Below are 25432 nucleotides of genomic sequence, written 5' to 3' on the forward strand. Positions count from 1 at the left end.
CACACATGCAGGACAGTGGCTCAATGTGAGGTGTCAAAGCTTGAGCAGTAGAGGGCATCCATGCAGTGGGAACTGGAGAGCACCGAGGGTTGACATCAGATGTTAGAACTTAGTTAGGGTAAGAAGGGCATCAATGCTGAGGGACAATAGTGGTTAACATAATTCAGAGCCAAAGTAGGGTGAAATTGTTCATGTGAGAAGGATGAGGGTGGTAACTTTTCACAGTAGCAATGAAGGTATTCACACAGGAGGGAGACCTGGTATAAGATTCCAAGTGACAAGAGCCCAAGCAAAGTGAGGAGAACGTGAGGGTTTCAGGCAATGGCAGCAATGAGGGACTGATCAAATACACTGAAGATAATGCAAATCAGTTTTCACTTCAATATAAGGAAGTTATAAATATGCAAAGGGAGAAAACTATAATGAACCCCATGGAATTAAAGTAGAGATACTGATATGAATTCATGGTTTTTTGATATGTATGGATACAGAAAAATATTCAAATGTAAATATATGTATGTATTGGAGTATTGACATCCCAATAGCAATAAGCATATCTAGCACCCAGATCTTGAATTTCTAAATGTCATTCTCCACTAAAAAGAATAAAAGAGCCTGGGTAATCTTTTTGTGCCAGAAAAATAAAGAAATGCTCAAAGAATGATCAGGTCATGTCAAAGGGACACAGAAGCTAGCTTAATGGCCAAATATGGGATATTTTGAGCAGCAAATATCATAATAGATTATAATTCATTGAGTAAAATAGGTATCTACAAACTCATACTAATAAAAATAAATCAGGAGTTCCCTTGTGGGACAGCAGGTTAAGGATCAAGTGTTGTCCCTATAGCAGCTTGAGTCACTGCTATGGCATGGGTTCAATCCCTGGCACAGGAACTTCCACATGCTGTGGGCTGAGGCAAAAAAAAAATAAATAAACTGGAAGTTTAATGAGGAAGCATCTCCCACAAAATCACAGAGAAAAAGAATAACCTTTGAGAAGTTTAGCACATACTTCCTTAATCAAGTAATCAAGGTTAATATCACCAGTAAAGGGACAAAAAATTTGTATACAACCTGATAATATACAAGAGAACAGATTACTTCTGTGATGTTCCTAAGATGTATATAGCCAAATCAATATAATAAATAAGAAAAGAGACAAACCTAACTTGAGGGACATTTTACAAAATAACTGGTCCAAGATTCTTCAATAGTAAGGTTATGAATATGAAAGAAAAGACTGAACAAACAATTGTTTGGACTGAAGGAGACTTGTAGACTAAATGTAACATGTGATTCTAGACTAGATCTTATTGCTAAAAAGGACTTTTCTGGAACAACTGGAGAATCTTGGTGTCTGAGGATTAGATGGTAGTGATATATCCATGTTATTTCCTGATTTTGTTGCATTGAGGTAGTGTAGATTGTGGGAAAAACGTAAACACTAAAATAAGGGGAAGATGAGGCATTGTGTCCCTGCGGAGGACTGGGTTCCATCCTCTGCTGGTGGTAGTGGGTTAAAGGATCCCAGAGCTGCTTAGTCCGCAGCTGTGGCTCAGATTTAATCCCTGGTTCTGGAACTTCTATAAGCCACAAGTCCAGCCATAATTTAAAAAATTTTTTTTGTTTGTGTTTTAGGGCTGCAGGTGAGGGATATGGAAGTTCCCAGGCTAGGGGTCAAATCAGAACCACAGTTGCCAGCCACATCTGTGAGGTACACAGCAGCTCACCACAATGCCAGATCCTTTAACCCACTGAGCAAGGCCAGGGATGGAACCTGTGTCCCCATGGATCCTAGTCCATTCGTTAACCGCTGAGCCAAGACGGGAACTCCCACAAGTTTTTAAAAATGTTTTCACAGCATTAGTTCCCTTCTAATATACTGTATAACTTATTTATCATATCTATTATTTATCTTCTTTCTCCACCAGCAAGGTAGTGGAGATATTTATTTACTCACTGATGTACCTCAAGTGCCTAGGGCAGTGACCAGTACATGATAGACAAAAGAAATCTGATGACTGAAGGGATGGACCACATATATTTAGCTCTCAATAAATGACAGGGATGATCATCAGCCTTATTATTCCCCTGCTGGAACGTAAACTGCACAAGGGCAGGGAATTTTGTGCTTTTGTGCACTGAGATCTCCCCCGACCCTAGAACAATTCCTGGAACAGAAAAGACTTCAATAAATGTTCGTTGAATGAGCGTTCTTCGCGTGTGCCAGACACGACACCCGTTTTAAACTGCCAACGTCAGCGGGATGGTATTAGGATCTGGGAGCTCCAAACCGCCTCGGGCCGCCCCCTCGGGCTCCCCGTTGCTCACCTTGGCCTCGGGCTGCTGTCTCTCCTCAAGATCCCACCGGGCTCTCATCGCCTCAGCCGCCCCGACCAGCTGGTTCGCGACGCGCCTCCTCTTCTTGCCCCTCTTGGGGGCCCTCCCAGTCCTCTCCCTCTCTGGCTCCATGAAGCTGTGAAGAAAGATCGGTTAGAGCTGAGAAAACCCCGACGCCCCGCCAGTCCGGGCGGCTCCTGCGTGGGGAGCGGCACGGGCTGCGGCAGCCTCCAACCTTCCTCAGATCCTCTCAATTCAGTTTACAGAGCGCTCCCCGCCCGCCGCGCAAAGCGAGGGCGCCAACGGTCTTCCCGGTTTGGCGGCGCAGCGAACTCCGCGGCCCCCAAGCCAAACGGTTTTACTGAGGACGCCGGAGGCCGCGTTCGAAACGGTTCCACAACGCCGCGAACGGCGCCTCTGACCGTTGGAAAAGAGGGGGGTGGGGCTCTGCCTAGCGGCTTCCCCACCAAAAACCACTCCCCACCCCCCTGACCCCCGAAGCCGCTGAACAGCAGCCCTGCGGAGAGCGCACACCGCCGCAGTCGCCGCCTCAGCTTCAGCCAGAGCCGCCGCCTCAGCCGCGCGGGGCTTTTGAATGGACCGGAAGTGGGGGGCAGAGCGACTTCCGGCCGTTGGGCTGCGGCGAGTAGGGAGCTTCGGAAATGGCAACCAAGAAGCTAGCGAGGTATGCGAGGGGCTTCTGCGCGGCCTGGGGCGGGGGGTGTCGCTCCTGGTCCGGCACTGGCGTCCGCGCCAGGGTCCGCAGTGTCAGCCTCCATTCTCTGCAGGTCGGGCGTCTCCGACCTGCTCTCTTCCCGGCTCCGGGCCGAAAGGTTCCCTCCTCTCGAGCTTCAGGCCACCCTCTGCACGAGGGTGGAAGGACCAGGGCTCTCTGTGTGCCCTTGAGTCAGCGTTTGCTTGTTCTAGGCCTCGGGAAACGATTAAGAACGGCCCTCCGGTTCCAAGATCATAGGCAGCCCCACCACACCCGTCAAACTGTTCTCCCTGCCACTAACTAGTGATCTGTTTAGTTCATAATGTAGATCATTTAGGCTTTTTTACTGCTTCTTGGACATGGTGTTCACCTTTCCGTTTCATGGAAGCAGTGCAGTGCATTAGTGGATAGGCATTACACTGCTATCTGAAATAGTTTCAGAGTTGGATGATCTTGGGTTCACATTGGGCAAATTGCTGAATTTGTTTTCTTACCCTTTAAATATAGGTAGCAAAAGTGACTGCCTTATACAGTTGTTGAGGATGAAATGAGTTCACCACCTGTGTTCAGCGCCTACTCTGTAGTAACCAATCAATAGATGTCAGCTGTTCACCACTCAAAAAACTCCAACAGGAGCTGTCTGCCTAGTTAAACTCTGCCTACTCAGCAAAGTAGTTTGTCTCACAGCACTTAAGACCTTAGTAAGCTTGTAAGCAGCTAGGGTACAGGTTCCCTGGAGAAAGAACCAGGTATGGCTTTCTTGACCTAACAGAAGCCATTTTTGACCTGGCCACAGTGCTTGTTCTTAAACAGGTCTCAGTAATTGATGATCTTAAGGGAACAAAAGAATGCAGAAACAAATGACTATTATCAGGCAAGAGAAATAGCAATAGCAAAAATAATATGTCAGTTGTAAAGCCTCCTAGTTCTTTTTCAGTGGTAAAGATCAGCCCAAAGCCCTCAACCACCAGATCAACTGGAACCTAAGGGATGATGATTTTTTTCTGACCCTCTTGACTTTAATCATCTAAAGCTTAGATTCTCCACCATCTAAGCCTCTTTATGAATATGCATGTACCCTTAGTTTAAAACTTCCCCAGTTTTGCTATTTTGAGAAAGATCCCTAGTGCCCTTACTTGCTGCAAGTAATTCTTCCTGTTCCCACTCTTTACCTTGGTTTTGTCTTTTGGCTGAACACCCACCCAGTTTTCAGGTAACAAGTTCATCCCTTTCTGTGGACTTAGCATACAACTTTAAGGATCCTTTATCATATATTACCTTATGGCAGTTTGCCATGGATATCTAGTTTTTTTCGAGATATTTTAAGCTCCCAGAAGGCTGGACCTGCCCTGTCTTCTCACAGTGAGCTGTATACACAGTGAGGACTTGAAAAATGCAAAAACAGAAATAAATTGAGCTTTTCGATACATCTTTACAATCACTTGAGTATGACTCTAAAATAAGAGGAGCAAGGAGTTCACGTTCTGGTGCAGCAGAAACAAATTGAGTAGGATGTGGGTTCTATCACTGGCCTCGCTCAGTGGGTCAGGAATCCAGCATTACCATGAGCTGTGGTGTAGGTCACAGACGAGGCTTGGGTCCCGTGTTGGCAGTGGCAAAGGCTGGCAGCCGTAGCTCTGATTGGACCCCTAGCCCAGGGAACTTCCATATGCCTCTGGTGAGGCCCTAAAAAGGAAAAAATATAAAATCAAATTAAATAAAATAAAGGGAGGAGAAATAATTGTCTTAAGTCTGCAAATATGCACTTTGAAGCCCAAGCAGGTAGAATGACTACTAAAATCAAAAGAGGGTGGCAGTTAGTATAAAAAATCAAAGTCTTGCCCTCAAAATCTAATTCAATTTCAATTATAATACATAAATATATTCATAATGTGGGTTATACCATCAGTTTGTTAGCTTATAAAAAGAAGAGTATGAATGAGTTTGTTGGACATACCTGGATTGTTTACCTTTTTAGGCAGCTTGGATTAATTAGGAGAAAGTCAATTGCACCAGCAAATGGAAATCTGGGAAGAAGCAAATCTAGTAAGTAGTGTCATTAGTTTCTTTATATTCTGTAGCCTTGTGTTTTTAGTACTAATAAAACATTAAGGACACTCTGATCTTTTGTAGAGCAATTGTTTGACTACTTAGTTGTCATTGATTTTGAGTCAACATGTTGGAATGATGGGAAATGCCACCGGAGCCAGGAAATAAGTAAGTCTGAACTGCCAATAGCCAAAGGTAGCACTAGATAAGTTGCTTGAAATTTTATAGCTATAAAACAGTTAACAGTTAGTTTGAGAAAATAAACTTTAGTGGATATGCCCATAACTTTAACAGTTTGATTTATTCCTTGGCATAACTTTATTGAAACCATCATATCATACTGCTTTGGTCATTTTGATATGCTTTACTAAAACAGTCATTGTTCAATAATGCTGTATGATGGCAATATATGTTTAATTTAGAGTGATTGCAGCCTTAATTTAACAATTACATATGCGTCAATTGCTAATTCTTTTGTACAGTTGAATTTCCAGCTGTATTGCTGAACACATCAACTGGAGAGATTGAATCTGAGTTCCACACCTATGTTCAGCCTCAGGAACATCCGATTCTTTCTGAATTTTGCATGGAACTAACAGGCATAAAACAGGTATGTCCTTCTTTTTTCACTTCTCTTCACATCCCTCCCACCCCAACAAAAAACAAGCAAGCAAGATGCAAATATTAAAATTCAGAAAGCAGTTTCAAAAAGAAAATAAAAGCTATATGCCATTTGGAATTAGGTTTATTCACTGTTCAGGAGAAATAATGTTCCCTCCAGAAGTCCATTGGAATCTTTAAAAATTAGAAAGAATGTGTTATAAAAGAAAATCAAATTTTTATTTTATAGAAATTAAATGACATCAATTTTCTGTCAATTGGGATATATTTATTTCTGTGTGATTTTAGATCAACCTAATTTTTCTTATCTTGTAAAATTTTTTTTTTTTTTTTTGTCTTTTTTTTTTTTGCTATCTCTTTGGGGCCGCTCCCACGGCATATGGAGGTTCCCAGGCTAGGGGTCTCATCGGAGCTGTAGCCACCGGCCTACGCCAGAGCCACAACAACGCGGGATCCGAGCCGAGTCTGCAACCTACACCACAGTTCACGGCAACGCCGGATCGTTAACCCACTGAGCAAGGGCAGGGATCGAACCCTCAACCTCATGGTTCCTAGTCGGATTCGTTAACCACTGCGCCACGACGGGAACTCCATCTTGTAGAATTTTAATCATTATATTATCTCTTTCCCATGTGTTTGACATTTTTTCACTAAACAAACTCTTTGCCTGTTAGAACCTCTTCTTTGTTGTGTATCCTCCACAGTGCCTAATTTTGTCCTCAGTAATTATGAAATTCACTTGTTGAATTTAGATATTGCGACTCTGTGCAGGCTCAAGTTGATGAAGGAGTCCCTCTGAAGATTTGTTTATCTCAGTTCTGTAAATGGATTCAGAAGATTCAGCAAGAGAAGAAAATTATTTTTGCTACTAGGATTCCAGATAGTTCTGCTTCTGAAGTAAAATTATGTGCATTTGTCACTTGGTCAGGTAAAAAAATGTTATATTTATCAATCACAAATGAGTGGCATTGCCACTATGTAATTCTTTTTCTCTAGTAGGAATTATACTTGTTAACTTCCTGGACCACAAAAAAAAAAACAAAAAAAAAAGCAACAAAAACAAAAAAACCCCAAAAAACAAAAAAACTCCTGAGTGCCTAGCAGATGTTAACCAAGAAAAGTAAATTTGTTCATATTTTAAACATTTTAAATGCCTTAAAAATTTAAGCCCTAACTTTAAGAATCTTTCTAGATAGATTGCTCCTCTCTGTTCTCCTGAATTTGGGCAAAGATGATTTAGTGAGAACTCTTATCATGCTATTTTATACAGCTTTGAAAAAAAGACCTCGTTCAACTTGCATCCTTTGCTTTTTTTATTTTCACTTACTGATGTATATATCAAGGGGAAAAAAATGGGCCATTTAAAGTAGATCTTTTACCTGGCCATTACAGAGCATAGCCATTAGTGTACCATTGATAGCATAGCATTTATAGTCACGTTTGGTTTCTGGTCTCTATGATCAGGCCACTCAAGTAACTGTTCTCTTGCTCTCTGTACATCCCTGCTCAACCAGTCCCTACTTCACCTACATTCTACTCACATGACTAACCTTCCCTCTTAATGCATACTTGCCCCTGGCCCCAGCTAGTGATTGTTCTAATCTTTAGATCAGAACACCTGTACCATGATAGCTTATCAAAGGGGCGAGAAGGGCTTGCTCTTCAGCTGGTTTCCCAGGTAACCCATGAGCCATCCTGATGTTAGCGCCCCGTAAAACTGGTAACAAGTATCAGAAGACTGCTGCCATGTCCTGCATGCCATCTGCCACACGTGGTCAGGTGTCACTCCAAGACCTTGTTTCGGACATGTACAATCCCCCATCCATGAAGCCACTGATGATTCTGTCGATGACTCCAAGCTCTTTGGTCTTGAGGCTGGGCAGGTAGGGGGCTTGCAGGCCTTTGGGGTATGGCCCAACAGGGTGCCTGTGAGATGTTTGATTTCTCAATTACATTAATATTTTCTTGAATGTTAAAAGCAGATAACTTTATCCATTGTAGGCTTTGTAATTTGACACCTTACTCTTCTTTCTGAAATATTTTTATTGGGCTTTGCTGGAGTTTTAAGAAATCATTTTGAAACTGAGTCACCTAATTTAATAGTAAGTTATATAAAATGAATAATTGTTAGATATTAGCAGGGCAATTAAATCTTACTAGTCTTATATATTCTATGTATAGTATAGAATATATATGGGATGTATATTATAGGGTATAGTATATTATTATAGTGTAATATATGCTGTTACATGTTATTCTAAGTCCTCCTACTACTCTGTTGTATATCTTTCAGCATTTTATTTATAAATGATGATAGCTTAAGTAAAAACTGCTGGCATCATTGACTTTGTTCTATTTTAATATACTTAATGCAGACTGGGACTTGGGGGTTTGCCTGGAGTATGAGTGTAAAAGAAAACAGCTGTTAAAACCCGTGTTCCTTAATTCTTGGATTGATCTCAGAGTAACTTACAAGGTAAGGGTCAAAGATCAGAGCATGTTCACTTTCCTTCTATTGAAAAATGATTAAACTTTATCCCCAGCATGGATATGGGTTTCTATAAATAAAATATTTTGTCTTAAAATGTTAGCATAAATACGTTTCTTAAGAGTATAAAAACAACAGAAAAAATGAACACATTCCAAATCTAATAGAATAAAAATTATGAAAAGTAAATGGTTAATTCATAGCCTTTCAAATAATAATCATTTTTTAAAGATATGTTGTCTTTTATTTAACTAGATTTTCTATAAGAGAAAACCCAAAGGACTAAGTGGTGCCCTGCAGGAAGTGGGAATAGAATTCTTGGGACGAGAACATTTTGGTTAGTATAATTTGAAAATAATTTTATTATATATGTCATTTTATTTTTATGCAGTCTTTCATCTGAATCTCACTTTTTGATGATGTCATTAACAAGGAATATCTTTCAGCCCAAAAAACCCTAGTCTGCAATTCAAATTGTGGCCAAGATTTTCAAATAATCACCTTCATAAATATTGTAAGATAAAGACTGCCATCTAGTGGCTTTTTAGTTGCTAAAAAGAATGAAAAGAACTAGCCAAATGAGAGATAATATGCCCAAATAATACGAGACAATACAAATAAGATAAATACCCAAATAGTAGACTAATGAAATAAATGAACAAGACTATTAGATTACTCATAAAACATGGCCCCTACAGAATGTTGGTCATATTTTTTTAACTAACAAATTTTTTTTTTTTTTTAATCTTTTTGCCTTATCTAGGGCTGCTCCCGAGGCACATGGAGATTCCCAGGCTAGGGGTCTAATTGGAGCTGTGGCCACCGGCCTGTGCCAGAGCAACATGGAATCCAAGCCGAGTTTGCAACCTACACCACAGCTCACGGCAACCCTGGATCCCTAACGCACTGAGCAAGGGCAGGGATCGAACCTGCAACCTCATGGTTCCTAGTTGGATTCATTGACCACTGCGCCACAACGGGAACTCCTTAACTAACAAATTTTCACCTTCTCTGTAAATGCGGGAAATCTTGTCTTTTATTTGTAAGGCTGCCACAGCTTTCCACAAAGCCATTTTTCATGATTAAAATTCATCATAAAGCCGGGAGTTCTCATTGTGGCTCAGTGGAAACAAACCCAACTAATATCCATGAGGATGTGGGTTTGATCCCTGGCTTTCCTCAGTGGGTTAAGGATCTGGCATTGCCATGAGCTGTGGTGTAGGTCACAGACACAGCTGGGATCTGGTGTTGCTATGGCTGTGGTGAAGGCCAGCAGCTGCAGCTCCTATTTGACTCCTAGCCTGGGAACTTCCATGTGCTGCACTTGTGGCCCTAAATTTAAAGATAAAAATAAAAGCCAATAATATGTTCCAATTTCTACTTAAGTGGTGGTATATTTTCTTTGCTTGTATTTCCTTACATTGGTACCATCACATTCAGTGCTTGAAAATCTGTTTCCTCAGGATTAGATGATTCTCGGAATACGGCTTTTCTTGCTTGGAAGATGATCAGGGATGGTTGCGTAATGAAAATTACAAGGTCCTTGAACAAGGTTAGTGGTATCTTGTTTCTTTATTCTGTTATTTCAACCTCCAGAAGTAATCTTCGGCTCATTGAAAGGTGTCATGTATGCTGTCATTCATAAATCAATCAGTAATGACGTTTTTCTTTTTTGTCATGTAATGGGTACTAAAGAAATTATGAATGCATGCAGAGTTTCTAAAGCTGTTGGGTTTGTTTGTGGAATCATAGGTTCCCACTAAGAGGAATCCTAACATTTTGCCCAGAAATTTGAATACGGATCACGTTGAAGAAACATCAGCCTGCAACAGTGGCATTCATGATCCCAGCATATATGGTAGGGAGCCTAAAAATACAATAAAAGCTCACGAGAACGTTCGGATGAGGTCAGCTGCTGTGAATTCTCCTGTAAAGTTACAGCAAAATCAGTTACAACTAAAGGACAATGTAAAAGCAGGTCTTCATAATGTCAAAAGCTGTTTATCTCTTTTTACTGCTAACTCCTGGACTTCTGTGGGGCAGTTACAGTCTTCCAGCTTGAATACACCCATGCAGAAGCAAATAAACCAACATCTTGCATTTAATACCAATTCTAAGTCTTCAACAGTTGGTTCAGAATTGGTACGTGTTTCAACTACGATTTCGTCTGTTAATAATGTTTCTGATATGGAAATGAGTTCTGCTCTTGACTGTTTACCTATGCTGGCTGATTGGGAGGATGTAGCTTTACTGCCAGCATCTCAGCCTGAGCAGAATACATATGGTATACCTTCCATTAGTGACTCAAACTTGGATTCTTCATTTAATTCTGGAGAAAGAGTAATGGTTTTAGGAGAATCTGAAATAGTAAGTCATGAAAACTTTGGAGACACAGAAGAAGCTTCTCAAAAATCTGAGAGCTCTAAGTCTATTGTGTATAAGAGTCCACACACTACTATTTATAATGTAAAAGAAGCCAAAGATCCAGGTTCAGATGTTTCTGATTTTAAATTACCTGAATGTAAATCAAGTAGCTTCGGCAGTGTTAACACCAAATTGTCTCATCCTTTAGCTTTGGGGAAATATCCTCCTCTTCTAGGTAGTACTAAAAGGAATCCATCTAGTCCTCTACTTTTCCCACCAGCTAAAAAACAGACCTTCACTATTCATGAAGAAAAGCCTACATCATCTGATGGCTCCCCAGTGAGTTCTTCTGGGAAGATCCTTCCCTCTGTCTTAACTTCTACAGTTAACCTACAAGAGCCTTGGAAGAGTGGGAAAATAACACCTCCTTTATGCAAGTGTGGCCGAAGATCTAAGAGACTTGTTGTTTCTAATAATGGACCAAACCATGGAAAAGTCTTCTATTGTTGTCCTACTGGGAAGTATCAAGAAAAAAGAAAATGTGGTTATTTCAAATGGGAACAAACACTCCAAAAGGAAAGAGCCAATAACGTAGTTCTGTCTCACTCCCCAGGGGGACTCACTTTTAGTTCTCCGGAAACAAGCCGTATTTGTGACAGAAATCTAAATTTTTCTACTAGAAATTCATTGAGACTCAGACCTTCAATGAGGAATTGACTTTTTTTTTTTTTTTTAACATCTAAACTGTTTTCACTTTAATATGATTTTTAGTGCACCAAAGAGAAAAAAATGTGTATAGGGTACAAATTGTGAAGACAGTAAGCTACAGTGGAGCTATTCAATACATTCTCTCTCTTACACAGACATACTCTCTCACACACGTTCACACTGAAAATAGAAAAAAATTTCTTTTCACAGCCTTCTAATTTCATTAATATTTGTCTTCTGTTCATGTATGAGTCCTGATTGCTCCCTGAATTCCAAAAATTATAAATATTCTGTTAATGTCTTATACTATTTTATTTACGTTTCATATATTAACCCTTGCCACATTTTTCATACTTTTTTGAAGAACCACAAATGAAATACTTGGTAAACTATTTATTAGGTTAAACATAGTAAGCAAAATTACTAATATAAGATATCCTTGTTTCTTTCTGTTGAAATTATAATTTATGTACAATATTATATTAGTTTCGGGTGTACAACATGTGATATCCTTCCTTTACAGTTAGACCTTGAAACGAATTTTAAACTATTTTTAAATCATTTGAATAAAAGTGTGACTAATAAAAATCCCTGGCCTATTTTCAGATAGCTATTTGTATTTTAAGCATTATGGTGATTTCATATTTTAAATTTCTCCAAAAATGTTTATAATTTGTTTAGTTTATTTCAACACTTGAAAATTGGTTTTAATTTATATATCACCATATCAAAAAAATTATTCAACTAAGATTTGAGATCTGACAGGTCAGAGATTTGGTTTAGAAACTGCGTCTATACTATACATTTAAAACTTCCCTAAGCAATTGATGGTGTTCTTTTTACTGACACTAATGCAGAGGAATTTACTGAATATTTTATTTCAGAATTCAGCCTCTGATGTTATAACCACAAGATATTTTAAATCAATTAGTTTGTAAACATACTATCACATTTTTTACCACTTCTTCATAATGCTATGGTTTTTACAAGGTCTTATTTTATAGATACCGTGATAATTAATGGAATAAATTTAAATTTTTTTCCATTCCTTCTTCCTCAGTTCATTTCTTTTTATCTTCCCACTGATAGTCTTTGGCAGCTCTTGAATAAATTCTATCTGTTGAAATCAAGGGAAGATAGTTAGCCCAGAAAGGTTTCATCTTACACAAAGTCAATTATATAACAGTTCTATTATAAACTCTAGGTGAAAGAATCAGTGTACCCACTGGGTGGATTTTTTGTAACGGGAGTTTCCATTGTGGCACAGTGGTTAACAAATCCGACTGGGAACCTTGAGGCTGCGGGTTCGATCCCTGGCCTCGATCAGTGGGTTAAGGATCCAGCGTTGCCGTGAGCTGCTGTGGTATAGGTCGCAGACACGACTCGGATCCCTTGTTGCTGCGGCTCTGGCGTAGGCCAGTGGCTACGGCTCTGATTAGACCCCTGGCCTGGGAATCTCTATATGCCGCAGGAACGGCCCTAAAAAAGCCAAAAAAAAAAAAAAAAAAAGGACAGGAGTATTGTTAAGGAGATTTTTGTTGATATTTAGTATTTACTGTAAGTACAGTAAGCCTAATTTGCCCAACAAATTAGGTAAGTGTTTTCATTTTAATCTCAGATTCTGATTCTTATCCATGGCATTAGTTCAGTTTGGAATATTAGGTGTAACAAGTTTGAAGAGAATGTTCACTAAAATGGAAAAAATAAACAGCTGAAAGTTTCGAGAATACTAAGCAAATATTGTTCTTAACTACCTACCTTTCTGGGATATTTGTAAGGTGCTGTAGTTCTTTTCACATGTTCCTGAATCTCCTTTTTCAGTTGTTCTTGATCATGTGACTTGTAATCAGGGTTCAGAACAATAAAAGCCTTTACTACCTAAAATAAATATTTGAGCACCAGGAAGATAAGTTGTATATTTTTATGTTTTAGTGTGTCTTATTAATTTCTCTTAACCTGAGAATCTAAGTACAGTATTCTTTTTTTTTTTTTTTTTTTTTGGCCGTGCCCACAGCACGTGGATGTTCCCAGCGAGGGATGAAATCCATGCCACAGCAGTGACACACCAGGTCTTAACCTGCTGAGCCACCAGCTCTGTACTCTTAGGCCAGCCAGTTGGTTTCCACACCTGGATTTTGTATCTAATACAAGAGAGCTTCTGGGACCTCTGCTTTGATTATGATCTATACTTGAACCTTCTCATCTCGCTACATACATCTTAAACTCTATTTTCTGACCTATTTCTGATCATCTCTGCTCTTGGCTTCTTGCTTCCTCTTTTATCTCCTTCAAAAAAGTTTTCTTTTGGAAACTTGGTAATGTACTAAGCACAGTCTTTTATATAACAACCCAGCCAGATCTAGTCTGGCTTCTTATAGGTCACCACTCCCAGTGTGGCCCTAATAAACAGTATTCTGGGTTTGCCATATCCTTGTTGAAGGGAACGGTTCTCTGAGACTGTCCACTATTATTCTGTAGACACTTGTTGATGCAAGGCTGTAAAGGTTCCAACAGCCACTTTGCTATTGCTCTGACCCACTTACCTGGCCCTGAGGAATAAAAGTGGTAATGGTCTTTGCTCTAGAATTTGCAGAAGACTTGGAAGAATTAACACTATGCTCATAAATCCTGTTCCCCAAAGTTCACCCTTCCTTGAAATGTTTTAGAAAATCCTGCCCAGAGATTTTGGACTTTTAATGGAGAAGACAGGCCATTCCTCATGTGTAGTCCTCCTTAAAAGAGTGCATTGAGGTTCTCTCCTGGGGCACTGCTGCACTGTCATTTACTTCCTACCCTAGAGGCAGGACTCTAGGTGAATCAATTTGTGTGCACCACCAAATCCAGATTATCAGCCCAAGATTTGCCATGGAATGATGCTTCCTTTGTGGTCATAGTTCCAGGAGAGTCACCTGGAACTTTTATGATTAAATATTCTGCACTTAAGAGTCTTAACTGTTCTTGAATTCACAGATTCATGTGTCCAGCTTGAGGATAAGTTGGGAACTTTACCTGTCTACCTTCGTCTGGGAGTAAATACTTGATCAGGAGTGATTTTTTGGAAACAATAAATCTCTCAGGACAATCAGTTAGTGAGAAGTAAAGACTTGCAGTTATAAAATTTTCACTTTTATTTTTCTTTTTCGGCCACATCCATGGCATATGGAAATTCCTGAATCTGAGCCGGATCCTTAACCCACTGTGCCACAGCAGGAACTCCAGATTTTCACATTTTGATCATTGTTTACCAGTGAGCAGTTTTACACTTTATGAGCAACTATATTTCTGTCTTTACCAAAACACCTTGAAAATGTCTTAACTTATAGGTGCCATGGGGCAATCGTGTGTGTGTGTGTGTGGTGTAATTTTATCCTATCCATTTTTTACATTTCATAAAATGTATTTGTATTTATGCCTGCTCTGTTGATTGTCAACATTTTTATGAATTTTAAAAAATACCTTTGCTATAAGTGAATTGTTCAGAGGAAAATTTTTTGCGTGTAACCTTGGGCAAGTTAGGACCACCTCTCTGCCTCAGTTTCCTTCTCTATAAAGAATGTGTGAGGATTAAATAAGTTAACATAGGTATAGGGCTTATAACAATACCTGGAACATACTAAGTCATTAAAAAAAATTAGGTATTAGTTGCAGTGGTAGTAGAAATACAAGATTTTTTTTTAAAGTTAAAATCCATAAATGGACTTCAAAGTTTCTCTGAAATTCTGTGCAAAAGAAACTACTGTAACTGGAGTTCCCATTGTGGCTCAGTGGAAATGAATCTGACTAGCACCCATGAGGACACAGGTTTGATCCCTGGCCTTGCTCAGCGGGTTAAGGATCTGGCGTTGCCATGAGCTGTGGTGCAGGCCAGCAGCTACAGCTCCAATTAGACCCCTAGCCTGGGAACCTCCATTTGCCACAGATGCAGCCATAAAAAAGAAAAAAAAATATATTGTAGCTACTACCTAATATTTTTAATGACTTAGTATGTTCCAGGTGTTGTTATAAGGCCTATACCTATGTTAACTTATTTAATCCTCACACACTCTTTTTACAGAGAAGGAAATGATGAATGATGCTAGGGGAGAGGTGTAGGGGAAGCTAAGACTCATGAAACCCTACTGGTGGAGTGCAAAGCAAAGGGACAAACTTCAGTAATCACTGAATCTGTTCCCTACTCTCAATACCTGGAGTACTGGAGGCCCTGCCTGGCAAAGGAGGCCTAACGAGTGGCATGGAAACTTTAAACGCAAACTACCATGTGACCAGCCTCAGGAGGAGTTAGCTTTAAGGAGTCCTGTCTTATTCATAGTTTATTTCCTGAATCTTCTCCTTACTAACCGACCCAGTCTCCTTCTGGTTACTTAGTTCCCGTCTCTGTCCTTGCTCCCACTCCAGAGGTCCAGTGCCAGCCTGTCCTCCTCAGCTACACCAGATCTTCTGGTGTAACAACCTGATCCTATCTAGCTGACCTCTGGCACCCCATCCTGGTGTCAGCCTGGGTTGTTGACATTCACATCATCTTTGCCCTAGCACTCCACGAAAAGGATTCAAATTCTTTATAATGTATATCTTTTCAGTCTTATTCTGCAGCAGTTCTTTCTCATTAGTATATTTCTATCTGACTTACATGTTTAGTAATGAGTCTCAATCCAGCTTGCATCATTAAATCATTTGGGTAGATCTGTTTCAATGAACTGCTATTTAGAAGTATGTGTTAGACTGCCAACAAGTTCTAGAGATGAATCAGTTCTTTTACCTCTCCTCTGACAGGGTCTGGGCTGCTGATGACAGCTGACTCTTCAACTGCAGGATGTTCAATCAGGGCATTTTCTACCTCAGATGGTCCAATTCGGTAACTGGGAGATAAAACATATGGCAGGAATTTATAAAGGTGAGCAAAAGGTTCACTCCGTAATATGATCAGTTAAGACAGACATATCCATAGATAAAAAAGAAAATTACCCAGAGGATAATATGATATCATCTGATCTTGCAACAAACCAGAAATATCCATCCTCATCCATATAGCCCCGGTCCCCAGTGATATAGAAATCGCCTCGGAGGGTTGAAGCTGTTTTTGTAGGATTATCCTATAAAACAAATAATGTTATTGTGAAGTTACTCTTCTGTACTGTTGGATTTTTAAATGTTTAAGGAAAAAGAAAAGTTTGGTGACTTTGAAAATCCATAGAATGAAGAGGAGCTAGCATGTGAAATAGGGATTAAAGTCTAGTATTGAGCCAAACCAGTATAAGAAAGGTAAACTTAGTTACAAAGACTAGGCATGCTGTCATCCTGAGAATTTTCTTAGATTGAACACAAACATTGCAGGAGCTCAGAGGAGTAGGCTAAATAAGTCTTTTGCTAATTGATTATCTAAACACAGGTAGGAAAAAAGAGAAATCGATACTCAGAGTTATAAGAAAGTACCAATATCTAGTAAGTCAAAGAACAGACAGGTTTTTTTTGTGTGTGTCTTTTTGTATTTGGTTTTGTTTTACACAAAAAAGAGAGAATTGATTCTGTAAATTTGGCAGGAATAAAAAGGAATGTTGTTATATTATGTAAAATTTACTGACAATTAGAACCTGGAAATTCGATTATACCATTGTAAAGTTTGCTCTAATTTCTATAGAGATGAAAATATGTTTACAAGCAGTAAGCAGCTTGGGAGTGAAAGAAATTTACTTAAGCTCACTGCCTTATTCTCCCTCCTCCATGAAGGGAGACCATTGATCAGATTTCAGGAAAATGATTGGGTGCTGATTTATAGTAGAGAGGATTAATGATGTTGAATGGGTTGTCTTCTTTCTACAGCCCCCTTCCTATTACTTTCATGAGCCTGGAGCAGTGATCTAGCCTAGAGGTACCAGCATGCCCTCCTCTAATAAGCATTTGAGTGCTTCTTCAGTTCCCTGTCTGAGGGATCACTGTTCTAAACGATTGACTCCCTCAAGAAAAGGCCAGATACGTATCCTGGGTGTATTTTGTGGCAAATATGGGTAGTCACCAAACACTTTTGAGAAATGAATAGAAAATGAGACATTATATAATGAGTCTCTTACGATATAATGAGTAAAAAGGCCAAATGGTCGGTTAGGTGAAACTCGAATGCCAATATCTCCTTCTTGCCCAGGTGGTAGAACATTGCCATTCACATCTAAAATCTAGGATGAAAGAGAATAATTTCAGGGAACTTTTATCTGATGCCATATCTGAAATCTTTGCATGTTTTGTTTTTTGCCATTTAAGAATGCAGACTTCTGAAATTTTTAAGTATAAATTCCTAGATACATTTTAAAATTTAAATTCCTTAAATTCTTATCACAAAATACATTATAAAATGCAGGCTAGCAGAATGGGAAAGAAGAATAAAATTTTTCTTTAATTCTACCATCCAGCAATAATCACATTTTGGTAATATCCTTTGGGACAATATAGACATAGAAAAAAATAGGATCAGTTTATAATAACTGTTTTACAACCTGCTGTAATCATTTAGCATACATCTTAATTGTCTTTTCCTATTCCTTTTCCAATACCTCATTACTGGTTTTCAAACTTTGTGAAACAAACAAAAATCTTCCTTCAGAAGCCCAATATAAGTAAGCAGGAAAAGGGGAATGTTCTCTGGCTGGGACAGTGGTGGGTGAGCCAAAGCCTTGTTCTCTTATCCTCTCGTGTTCTCTGAAGTACCTAATAGTAACTAGCATTTATTAAGCACTTACTGCATCCTAAGTAAGAAATGCTAATGCTCTAACTACTTCGTATGTACTGTTTTCTGGTTAGAAGTATTATTAAGCTCATTTTACATATGAGGAAACTGAGGTGCAGAGAATTTAAGCAATGCAGTGCATGACAGCTGGAATTCAAATCTCAGTAATTACACTCCAGATCCTATGCTTTTCATTATTACAGTTCTCTGTGGAATCATCCCAGGGAATTCAATTCATTTTCTGAAAATCCAAATAAGCATTTCTCAGGTTGATTACTTATCTCATATACCAGATTTTGCTCTGGCTTTTACAGGTAAAATATGAATTTCCAAATATGTAAACTGTACAGTGTTTTTATATATACCCATCAAACCTGAGATGTAGCTTGTTGGAAAATAAGACTATAATATTTATCTGGTCCTTTCCAGGAGAAAAAGGGCTTGTGTCTTCACTGAGAAACTTGAAAGGCAAAAGGAGTTCTAAATGTAAAAACTTACTGTTAAGTTCTTGCAAATAAAAAAAATATAAATTCCCACCCAGTCATCTAAAGAAATATTTGGCTTCAGGTATTAAGCAATTAATGATAGAAAAAGGATATCTTAAGAGTTCCAATGACTTTTTTAAAAAAGCATAGTTCCTGCTATGGCGCTGTGAGTTAAGAATGGGTTAAGAATCCAAATACAGGCGTTCCCGTCGTGGCGCAGTGGTTAACGAATCCGACTAGGAACCATGAGGTTGCGGGTTCGGTCCCTGCCCTTGCTCAGTGGGTTAACGATCCGGCGTTGCCGTGACCTGTGGTGTAGGTTGCAGACTCAGCTCGGATCCTGCGTTGCTGTGGCTCTGGCGTAGGCCAGTGACTACAGCTCCGATTTGACCCCTAGCCTGGAAACCTCCCTATGCCGCGGGAGCGGCCCAAAGAAAAAAAAAAAAAAAAATCCAAATACAGCAGCTTGAGTCACAGCCACAGCCTAGATTCAGTCCCTGGCCTGTGAACTTCCATATGCCATGGTGTGGCCATTAAAAAAAAAAAAAAAAAAAAGAAAGAAAAAAAGAGTTTCAATGACTTAACACTGACTGCTGTTTAATAGATGGGAAAATGGGTAAAATATTCTCTCTAGGGAGAATCACATTCCTTACTGTTCAAGGAGTCCTAGAATGTTTAAACATTAAAATTATGAATTTGAGGTGTTTTGAAGTTGCAAAATCTGATATCCAGATGCTTAGAGTAATCCCCAGATGCCAGAATGTCACTAAAGATGCTCTTAACTAGGTAACAAGTAGCCCAGTTATAAGAACCCTTGGGAAAGAGTTAAAAATGAAGGTGGGAAATACAAATCAAAACTACCATGAGATACCATCTCACATCTATTAGGATGGCTACTATCAAAAAACCATAATAACAATTCTTGGCAAAGATGTGGAGAAATTAGAATCCTGTGCACTCTTGGTTGAAATGTAAAATGATGTGACCACTGTGGAAAACAATATGGCCATTTCTTAAAAAATTAAAAATAAAATTACCGTGTAATCCAGCAATTCCACCTCTGGGTGGAATCAATTTCTGAGAATCAATTTCTCTCAGATAATTTGTATACCCATGTTTATCACAGCATTATTCACAATAGCAAAAATGTGGAAGCAATCCAAGCATTCATCAACAGATGAAGGAGAAGTTCCCTTTGTGGCTCAGTGGTTAACAAACCCCACTAGGATCCATGAGGATGTGGGTTTGATCCCTGGCCTCGCTCAGTGGGTTAAGCATTGCCATGAGCTGTGGTGTAGGTCACAGATTCAGCTCAGATCTGGCATTGCTGTGGCTGTGGTGTAGGCCAGCAGCTGTAGTTCTGATTCAGCCCCTAGCCTGGGAACTTCCATATGCCATGGGTGTGGCCCTAAAAAAAGACCACAAAAAACAAAGTAAAATAAAAACAAAACAGATGAATGAATAAGCAAAATGTGGTCTATACATATATGTGTGTATATATATGTGCGTGTATGTAACACACACTCACACACAAAATGGAGTATTATTTAGCCTTAAAAAAGAAGGAAGGAGTTCTTGTCATGGCTCAGCAGTAATAAACCTGGCTAGTAGCCATGAGAATGTGGGGTCAATCCTTGGCCTTGCTCAGTAGGGTAAGGATCTGGCATTGCTGTGAGCTGTGGTGCAGGGTCGCAGATGCAGCTTGGATCCGGTGTAGCTGTGGCTGTGGCTGTGGCTGGCAGCTGTAGCTCCAATTCACTCCCTAGCCTGGGAACTTCCATATGCCATGGATGTGGCCTTGGCCATGAAAAGCAAAAAAAAAAAAAGAAGGAAAGAAATTCTGACATGCTATAATATGGATGAACTTCTAGGACATTATGTTAAATATAATAAGCCAGTTACAAAAAGACAAATACTTTGTGATTCTGAACATATATAGTAATTAGAGTAGTGATTCTTTATGATCAAATAAGCTTGGGAAACATGGTCTAACCCTCAGTTAAGTTTGGTTCTGAGGTCTCTGTAAACTCATCCATTTTGTGGTTTTGTTGCTATTGTTTTCTTTTATATACTAGTGTCAGTTTCTTTTTTCTATACTAATCTTTGGCCAAGTTGAACGGAGAACACTTCTAATCCTAAATAAAAAGTGCTGATAATAGGATGCCCTCTAGGGACCAGGTGGTCAAAATGGCCACATAGGCCTGCAAGAAAAGAGGGAGAATGCTACTGCCCCTTGTAAACTGTAGCCTGTTTTGGCCTACTTAACCCTTTCAGGAGGTTTAGAGCTCCCTAACCAGAAGGGGGAGTGTGGTGTTATAGTTAAGAGTATGGATATTGGAACCAGATTGCTTGAGATTGCATCCCAGCACTGTAGCTATTAGCTGTGTAATCTTGGGTAAGTTCTTTAACCTCTGTGGGCTTCATCTGTAAAATGGTTCTAGTATTGCTATGTCTCTCATAGATCCTTCTGGAAATTAATATTTATAAAATGTTTAGAACTATTTGACACAAACAACTGCTTTGGGGGAAAAAAAGGAAATAAGCTAACATTCTAACTCATTTCCATCTTTACAAAGAAATTAAGATGTCATGGAAGTAACAATCATCACCAAAACTAGAAGTGTAAGAAGTGGGGTAGATGGTGAACAGAGTGGGTTGTTAGGTATTTTCCTGGAAGGGATGTTCAGACCTTAACATCAAAAGCAGGAGAAGGCTTTCCCATTGAGCCAGGCTTTATTTTCATTCCCTTAAAATTTCCACAGATTAGTACCTAGTTAAAAAGAAGAAAGAGTAAAATAACATGGCGTATAACTTAAATTTATTCATTCATCCTCCATGCATTCATTCAACAAATACTTACTGAGAACTTACTATGAACCAGGCTCAAAATAAAAGAAGTTTTCTGCTCTCATGAATTACAGAGATAGGCACTAAACAAATATAACAAAGTTATAACACCAAATAAATTTATAATTGCTAAAATAGCCATATTTATGAAAACGTTTTTGCTCATATTCACATGATGCTTGTTATATTTTTTATTTAATAAATCTGTCATTTTTGTTTTTATTTTGGTATGTTAATTTTTGACTAGGCATTACTTTCTCATGGTTCATAAATTGAAGCATTATAAAAAGACACATTAAAAAATTTCTTTCAGCTTTTCTCTCAAATGCTCCATCATATCCCTCCCTTTCCTTCATAATAACCACTTTTGTTATTATTTTACCCATTTCCTCTAGAATTTCTTATCTTTCTTCCTTTCTTTTTTTTTTTTTTTTTGTCCGCACCTATGGCATGAGAAAGTTCCCATTCCAGCGACTGAACCTGCACCACATTGTGACCAGAGCCACAGCAGTGACAACGCTGGATCCCACTCCACTCCCTCCCTATCCCTCAAACAATCATAAAGATATAATAACACTCTTGTTTTTATTCATCTGACTGAATCGAGTCCAGTCCTGTCTTTTCTGTGAAGTTTACATACCGTTTCAGTCTGTCCATACCCTTCGTAGATATCCAGACCTGTCAGGTTTCTCCATTGTTCAGTCACTTCAGGGTTGATTGGCTCCCCAGCACTCACACAGTGCTTTAAGCTTTTGAACTTACAGTTTCTCAAAAAACAGATAATGAATTAAATTTAGGAAGAAAATGGAGAGAAACGGAAATTAAGATTATTTCTAGTGAAATTTCAGTACAAAGTATTTTTTAGTTTTTTCCTAACTCCCCTTGCCATTCTATCATAAAATGACTCCCAAAACATCACTTTTTTTCTTTTTCTCCCCTTTATTTTGGGGGGAGGGGCATGATTTGTTGCGAAGAAAAGCCATGCCATCCCTAGGGAAAGTACCACATAATAATATGTTAAATCTGTGATGAAGTTTACCAGTTGTCTAGCTAACTTTACTGTGGAGTATTTATACAATGGAATACCACACAGTTGCTAAAAAAAAAAAAAAATCAAAGAAGCTCCTAGGTAGTACTGTCCAATAGAACTTTTTGTTATGATAGAAATTTCTATAATCTGAGCTGTCCACTATCATAGCCTTTAGTCCTGGGTGGCTATTCTGTCTGCCTAAAACATAGCTCCACTAAAAGCCTATTTACCAACCTTTCTTACCTGGTCTTATCATTCTGTACAAGCATTCTGTATGCAGTTGGTGCTGAACAGAAGACTGTGATGGGAAACTTGGAAAGTGTCTGCAATTTAGAAAAAGTTGTCTTATCACAATTTTTAATAAGTGCCTAAATGTCTGTGGTAGACACAGCACAACCCAAAACATTGTTTATTCCAATGTAAATGCACTCACACCTTTCCTTTATATAGCTTTTCGGGCTTATTGATTTTCTGGATGTGAAATACCTTAAATCATGTTGTCTACTCTGATTTCTGCAAGTTACGTTATTCACCCATCCTGTCAGTGATAGTGCTATAATGCATTTCTAAATGTTGACCTCTTGTGCTCTGCCTTACTTGCAGGATGGAAGTTGGCTCAAACCGTGGCAAAAAATGAACAAATACACATGCTCCTTGGGTCCATGGAGCAAAAACACTACTCCATGCAGATTTTGCCCAGCCTGTGTCTGAGGCATTCCACATCACATCAGAAGGGGTCAAATCCAGCCAGAACCTGGGTAAACAAAGAATAGACTTTATATATACATATATATACATATATATGTGTGTGTGTGTGTATATGTATATATATATGTATATGTGTGTGTATATATATGTATATGTGTGTGTGTGTGTGTGTGTATATGTATATATGAAAACAAATTTAAATGGCCAATAAAGGAATTAACACCTTTGTAGCATCGACACTTCAAGCTGCAATTCTGTGAGAGTACCTTCCATTTATAGATAATCCTAAGCCGAAACTACTGTGAGTGTGTCCAGTCATCTTAGGAGGTCCGCTTGTTCCACTGGTAAAGAAAATGGCCATTATCTCATTGTGTTTTGTCTTCACGCAGGTGTGTTTGTCACTGGCATGTCTGTGAAGGAAGAATTACAGTGATTCAGCACATTAAACACAGCATCATAGACTGTTATCACAGAAAAGGATTTGCCTAGACCTCCTCATCTCATGGATCAGGCCCCAGTGACTTCAGTTGAATTCTAAGGTAAAAGCAATCTCTCTCCATTTTTTACTTTGTAAAAAAAATTTTAACTTTTATTTTTGTATTTTTAATTAAAAGGTTTTATATGTCATAACTCAATGAATTTTATTACATTTATAGTTATACAATGATCATCACAACCCAATTTTATAGCATTTCCATCCCAAACCCCTAGCCCATACCCCCCACTCCCCAACCTGTCTCCTTGGGAAACCATAAGTTTTTTAAAGTCTGTGAGTCAATATCTGTTCTGCAGAGAAATTCATTGTATCCTTTTTTAGATTCCACATATAAATGTTATAGCATATGATGCTGGTGTCTCACTGTCTGACTAACTTCACTTAGTCAATGGTAATTTCTAGGTCTATCCATTTTGCTGCAAATGGCATTATTTCTTTCCTTTTCATGGCTGAGTAATATTCCATTGTGTATATGTACCACATCTTCTTTATTCACTCCTCTGTCAATGGACATTTATTTTATTTTATTTATTTATTTATTTTTGTCTTTTTAGGGCTGCACCCACAGCATATGACGGTTCCCAGGCTAGGGTTCCAGTTGGAGCTATAGCTGCAAGCCCATGCCAGAGCCACAGCAATGTGGGATCTGAGCCACTTCTGCAACCTACCCCACAGCTCAGAGCCAACACTGGGTCCTTAACCCACTTGGGTGAGGCCAGGGATTGAATCCAAGTCCTCATGGATGCTAGTCGCGTTCGTTAACCGCTAAGCCACGACGGGAACTCCTTGATGAACATTGCTGCAGAGGTGCAGGTTTGATCCCCAGTCTGGCAAAGTGGGTTAAAGGATCTGGTGTTGCTGCAGCTGCAGCAGAGGCCTCCACTGTGGCTCAGATTCAGTCCCTGCCCAGGAATTTCTGTATGCTGTGGATGCGACCACAGAGGGGGAAAATCTTTTTCTATTTGGTAATATTGAGCTGAGAATGAGTGAATCAGAAATATCCAGCTATGAGAAATATAGAAAAGCTATTTTAAAATCCTAACAAAGCCAGACCAAATGCTTAGTCTATCATTTTTTTTAATTAAAAAAAAAGTATCTCTAGCTGTGTACTTACTGCTTCTATCATAGATATGGGCTGCTCTTGAAACTTAAGTCAGGTTTGTTGTACCAGTCTCTCAAACAGTAAACATAGCCATTAGGAGTGTGGGCTCAGAAGCCAAACTTTCTGAGCTTGAAACTCAGCTTGCCAGATCCTAGCATTTGACTTTATTCATCTGTATAATTACAGTACTTATCTCCTCGGTTGTAATACTTAAATGAGTTAATGTATCTGAAGTGCTTGGAGCAGTTTTTGGTACATAACCAGCACTATATAAATTTTAGCTGTTTTGCAATTAAAAGTTATTTTTATTAGAGCAGAATTTAGCCTTTGGTAAGAACTCAATAAATGTTAGCTATTTTAGAGGAGGTAGGAAAAAATTCATAGTTGCAAGCATGTTCCTAAAATCCTTGAGTAAAGGTGGGAAGCTCATTCCAGAGGAGACTGCTGCCACCCTAAAACAAAGATATAAGCAATACTTGGCAAGAGTTCCAAGTGACCCCTGGAAGCACCCTATAGCAGTGTGATTCAGTTTTAAAATTGCACCCATTAATATTGTGTTCTTACTGAGAACTGGAGATTGGCACTTGCCATCTGCCTCTACATGGATTGAATCATGAGCCACTGAAGCTTCTGATCCTCAACACCCGCTGAAAGGAGCTCAGGGTGGAGATTAGGAATGAGGCACTCTGTGCTCTGGGAAAACTGGAAGAAGAATAGGTCTTCAGATTGTTTGATATTTTCAGGAGATTTTATGAGCCCAA

At 39.0% G+C, this 25432-nt stretch overlaps 3 protein-coding genes across 16 annotated transcripts in view; 1 reads left to right on the plus strand and 2 right to left on the minus strand.

Annotated features, from left to right (window-relative positions):
• REXO5 (RNA exonuclease 5) overlaps positions 1–2950 on the minus strand; it is a 63317-nt gene extending 60367 nt beyond the window's left edge. For 3 of the 8 annotated variants that reach the window (XR_002342390.1, XM_021086505.1, XM_021086508.1), the window contains exon 1: positions 2335–2906. Coding sequence is in view for 7 of the 8 variants with exons in the window: in XM_021086505.1 (XP_020942164.1) it covers positions 2335–2475 (141 nt within the window). In the remaining variant the exon portion in view is untranslated. Of the gene's footprint in view, positions 1–2334 lie in introns of all 8 variants that reach the window. The other 5 variants (XM_021086504.1, XM_021086506.1, XM_021086509.1 and 2 more) reach the window with 4 other exon arrangements.
• On the plus strand, positions 2842–23744 carry ERI2 (ERI1 exoribonuclease family member 2). Of its 4 annotated transcripts, XR_002342391.1 has the most exons (10): positions 2842–3028; positions 5037–5104; positions 5192–5275; positions 5590–5717; positions 6481–6656; positions 8104–8204; positions 8472–8553; positions 9680–9768; positions 16059–16179; positions 23463–23744. XR_002342391.1 is itself a non-coding variant. In XM_005662099.3 (9 exons), exons 1-9 carry the CDS (start codon positions 3006–3008, stop codon positions 11295–11297), a joined length of 2061 nt encoding a protein of 686 aa, XP_005662156.2. In that variant the 5' UTR covers positions 2893–3005; the 3' UTR covers positions 11298–13187. The 4 variants fall into 4 exon arrangements, 3 of the variants coding, with proteins under 3 accessions (XP_005662156.2, XP_020942171.1, XP_020942172.1); XM_005662099.3 differs by lacking the exons at positions 16059–16179; positions 23463–23744 and adding an exon at positions 9969–13187 and having other exon boundaries at positions 2893–3028; positions 6500–6656; XM_021086512.1 differs by lacking the exons at positions 5192–5275; positions 16059–16179; positions 23463–23744 and adding an exon at positions 9969–12777 and having other exon boundaries at positions 2893–3028; positions 6500–6656.
• ACSM3 (acyl-CoA synthetase medium-chain family member 3) overlaps positions 11667–25432 on the minus strand; it is a 36341-nt gene continuing 22575 nt past the window's right edge. For 3 of the 4 annotated variants that reach the window (XM_021086514.1, XM_013995610.2, XM_003124568.5), the window contains 10 exons: positions 23340–23483; positions 22963–23119; positions 22609–22688; positions 21976–22102; positions 21178–21258; positions 17354–17455; positions 16251–16378; positions 16045–16144; positions 13047–13166; positions 11667–12405 (listed from right to left, as the gene is read on the minus strand). In XM_021086514.1, coding sequence (XP_020942173.1) covers positions 12319–12405; positions 13047–13166; positions 16045–16144; positions 16251–16378; positions 17354–17455; positions 21178–21258; positions 21976–22102; positions 22609–22688; positions 22963–23119; positions 23340–23483 — 1126 coding nt within the window. In that variant the 3' untranslated portion in view covers positions 11667–12318. The remainder of the gene's footprint in view (positions 12406–13046; positions 13167–16044; positions 16145–16250; positions 16379–17353; positions 17456–21177; positions 21259–21975; positions 22103–22608; positions 22689–22962; positions 23120–23339; positions 23484–25432) is intronic. The other variant, XM_005662098.3, reaches the window with a different exon arrangement.

Source organism: Sus scrofa, chromosome 3, assembly GCF_000003025.6.
Source record: "Sus scrofa isolate TJ Tabasco breed Duroc chromosome 3, Sscrofa11.1, whole genome shotgun sequence".
NCBI lineage: Eukaryota > Metazoa > Chordata > Mammalia > Artiodactyla > Suidae > Sus > Sus scrofa.

What these genes read in the sequence shown, in the direction of transcription:
- ERI2 (XM_005662099.3), top strand. Translation starts at nt 3,006, where the DNA reads ATGGCAACCAAGAAGCTAGCGAG. An exon ending in TGCATTTGTCACTTGGTCAG is followed by an intron (nt 6,657 to 8,103) that starts GTAAAAAAATGT and finishes TACTTAATGCAG; the next exon opens with ACTGGGACTTGGGGGTTTGC. An exon ending in CTTGGGACGAGAACATTTTG is followed by an intron (nt 8,554 to 9,679) that starts GTTAGTATAATT and finishes CTGTTTCCTCAG; the next exon opens with GATTAGATGATTCTCGGAAT.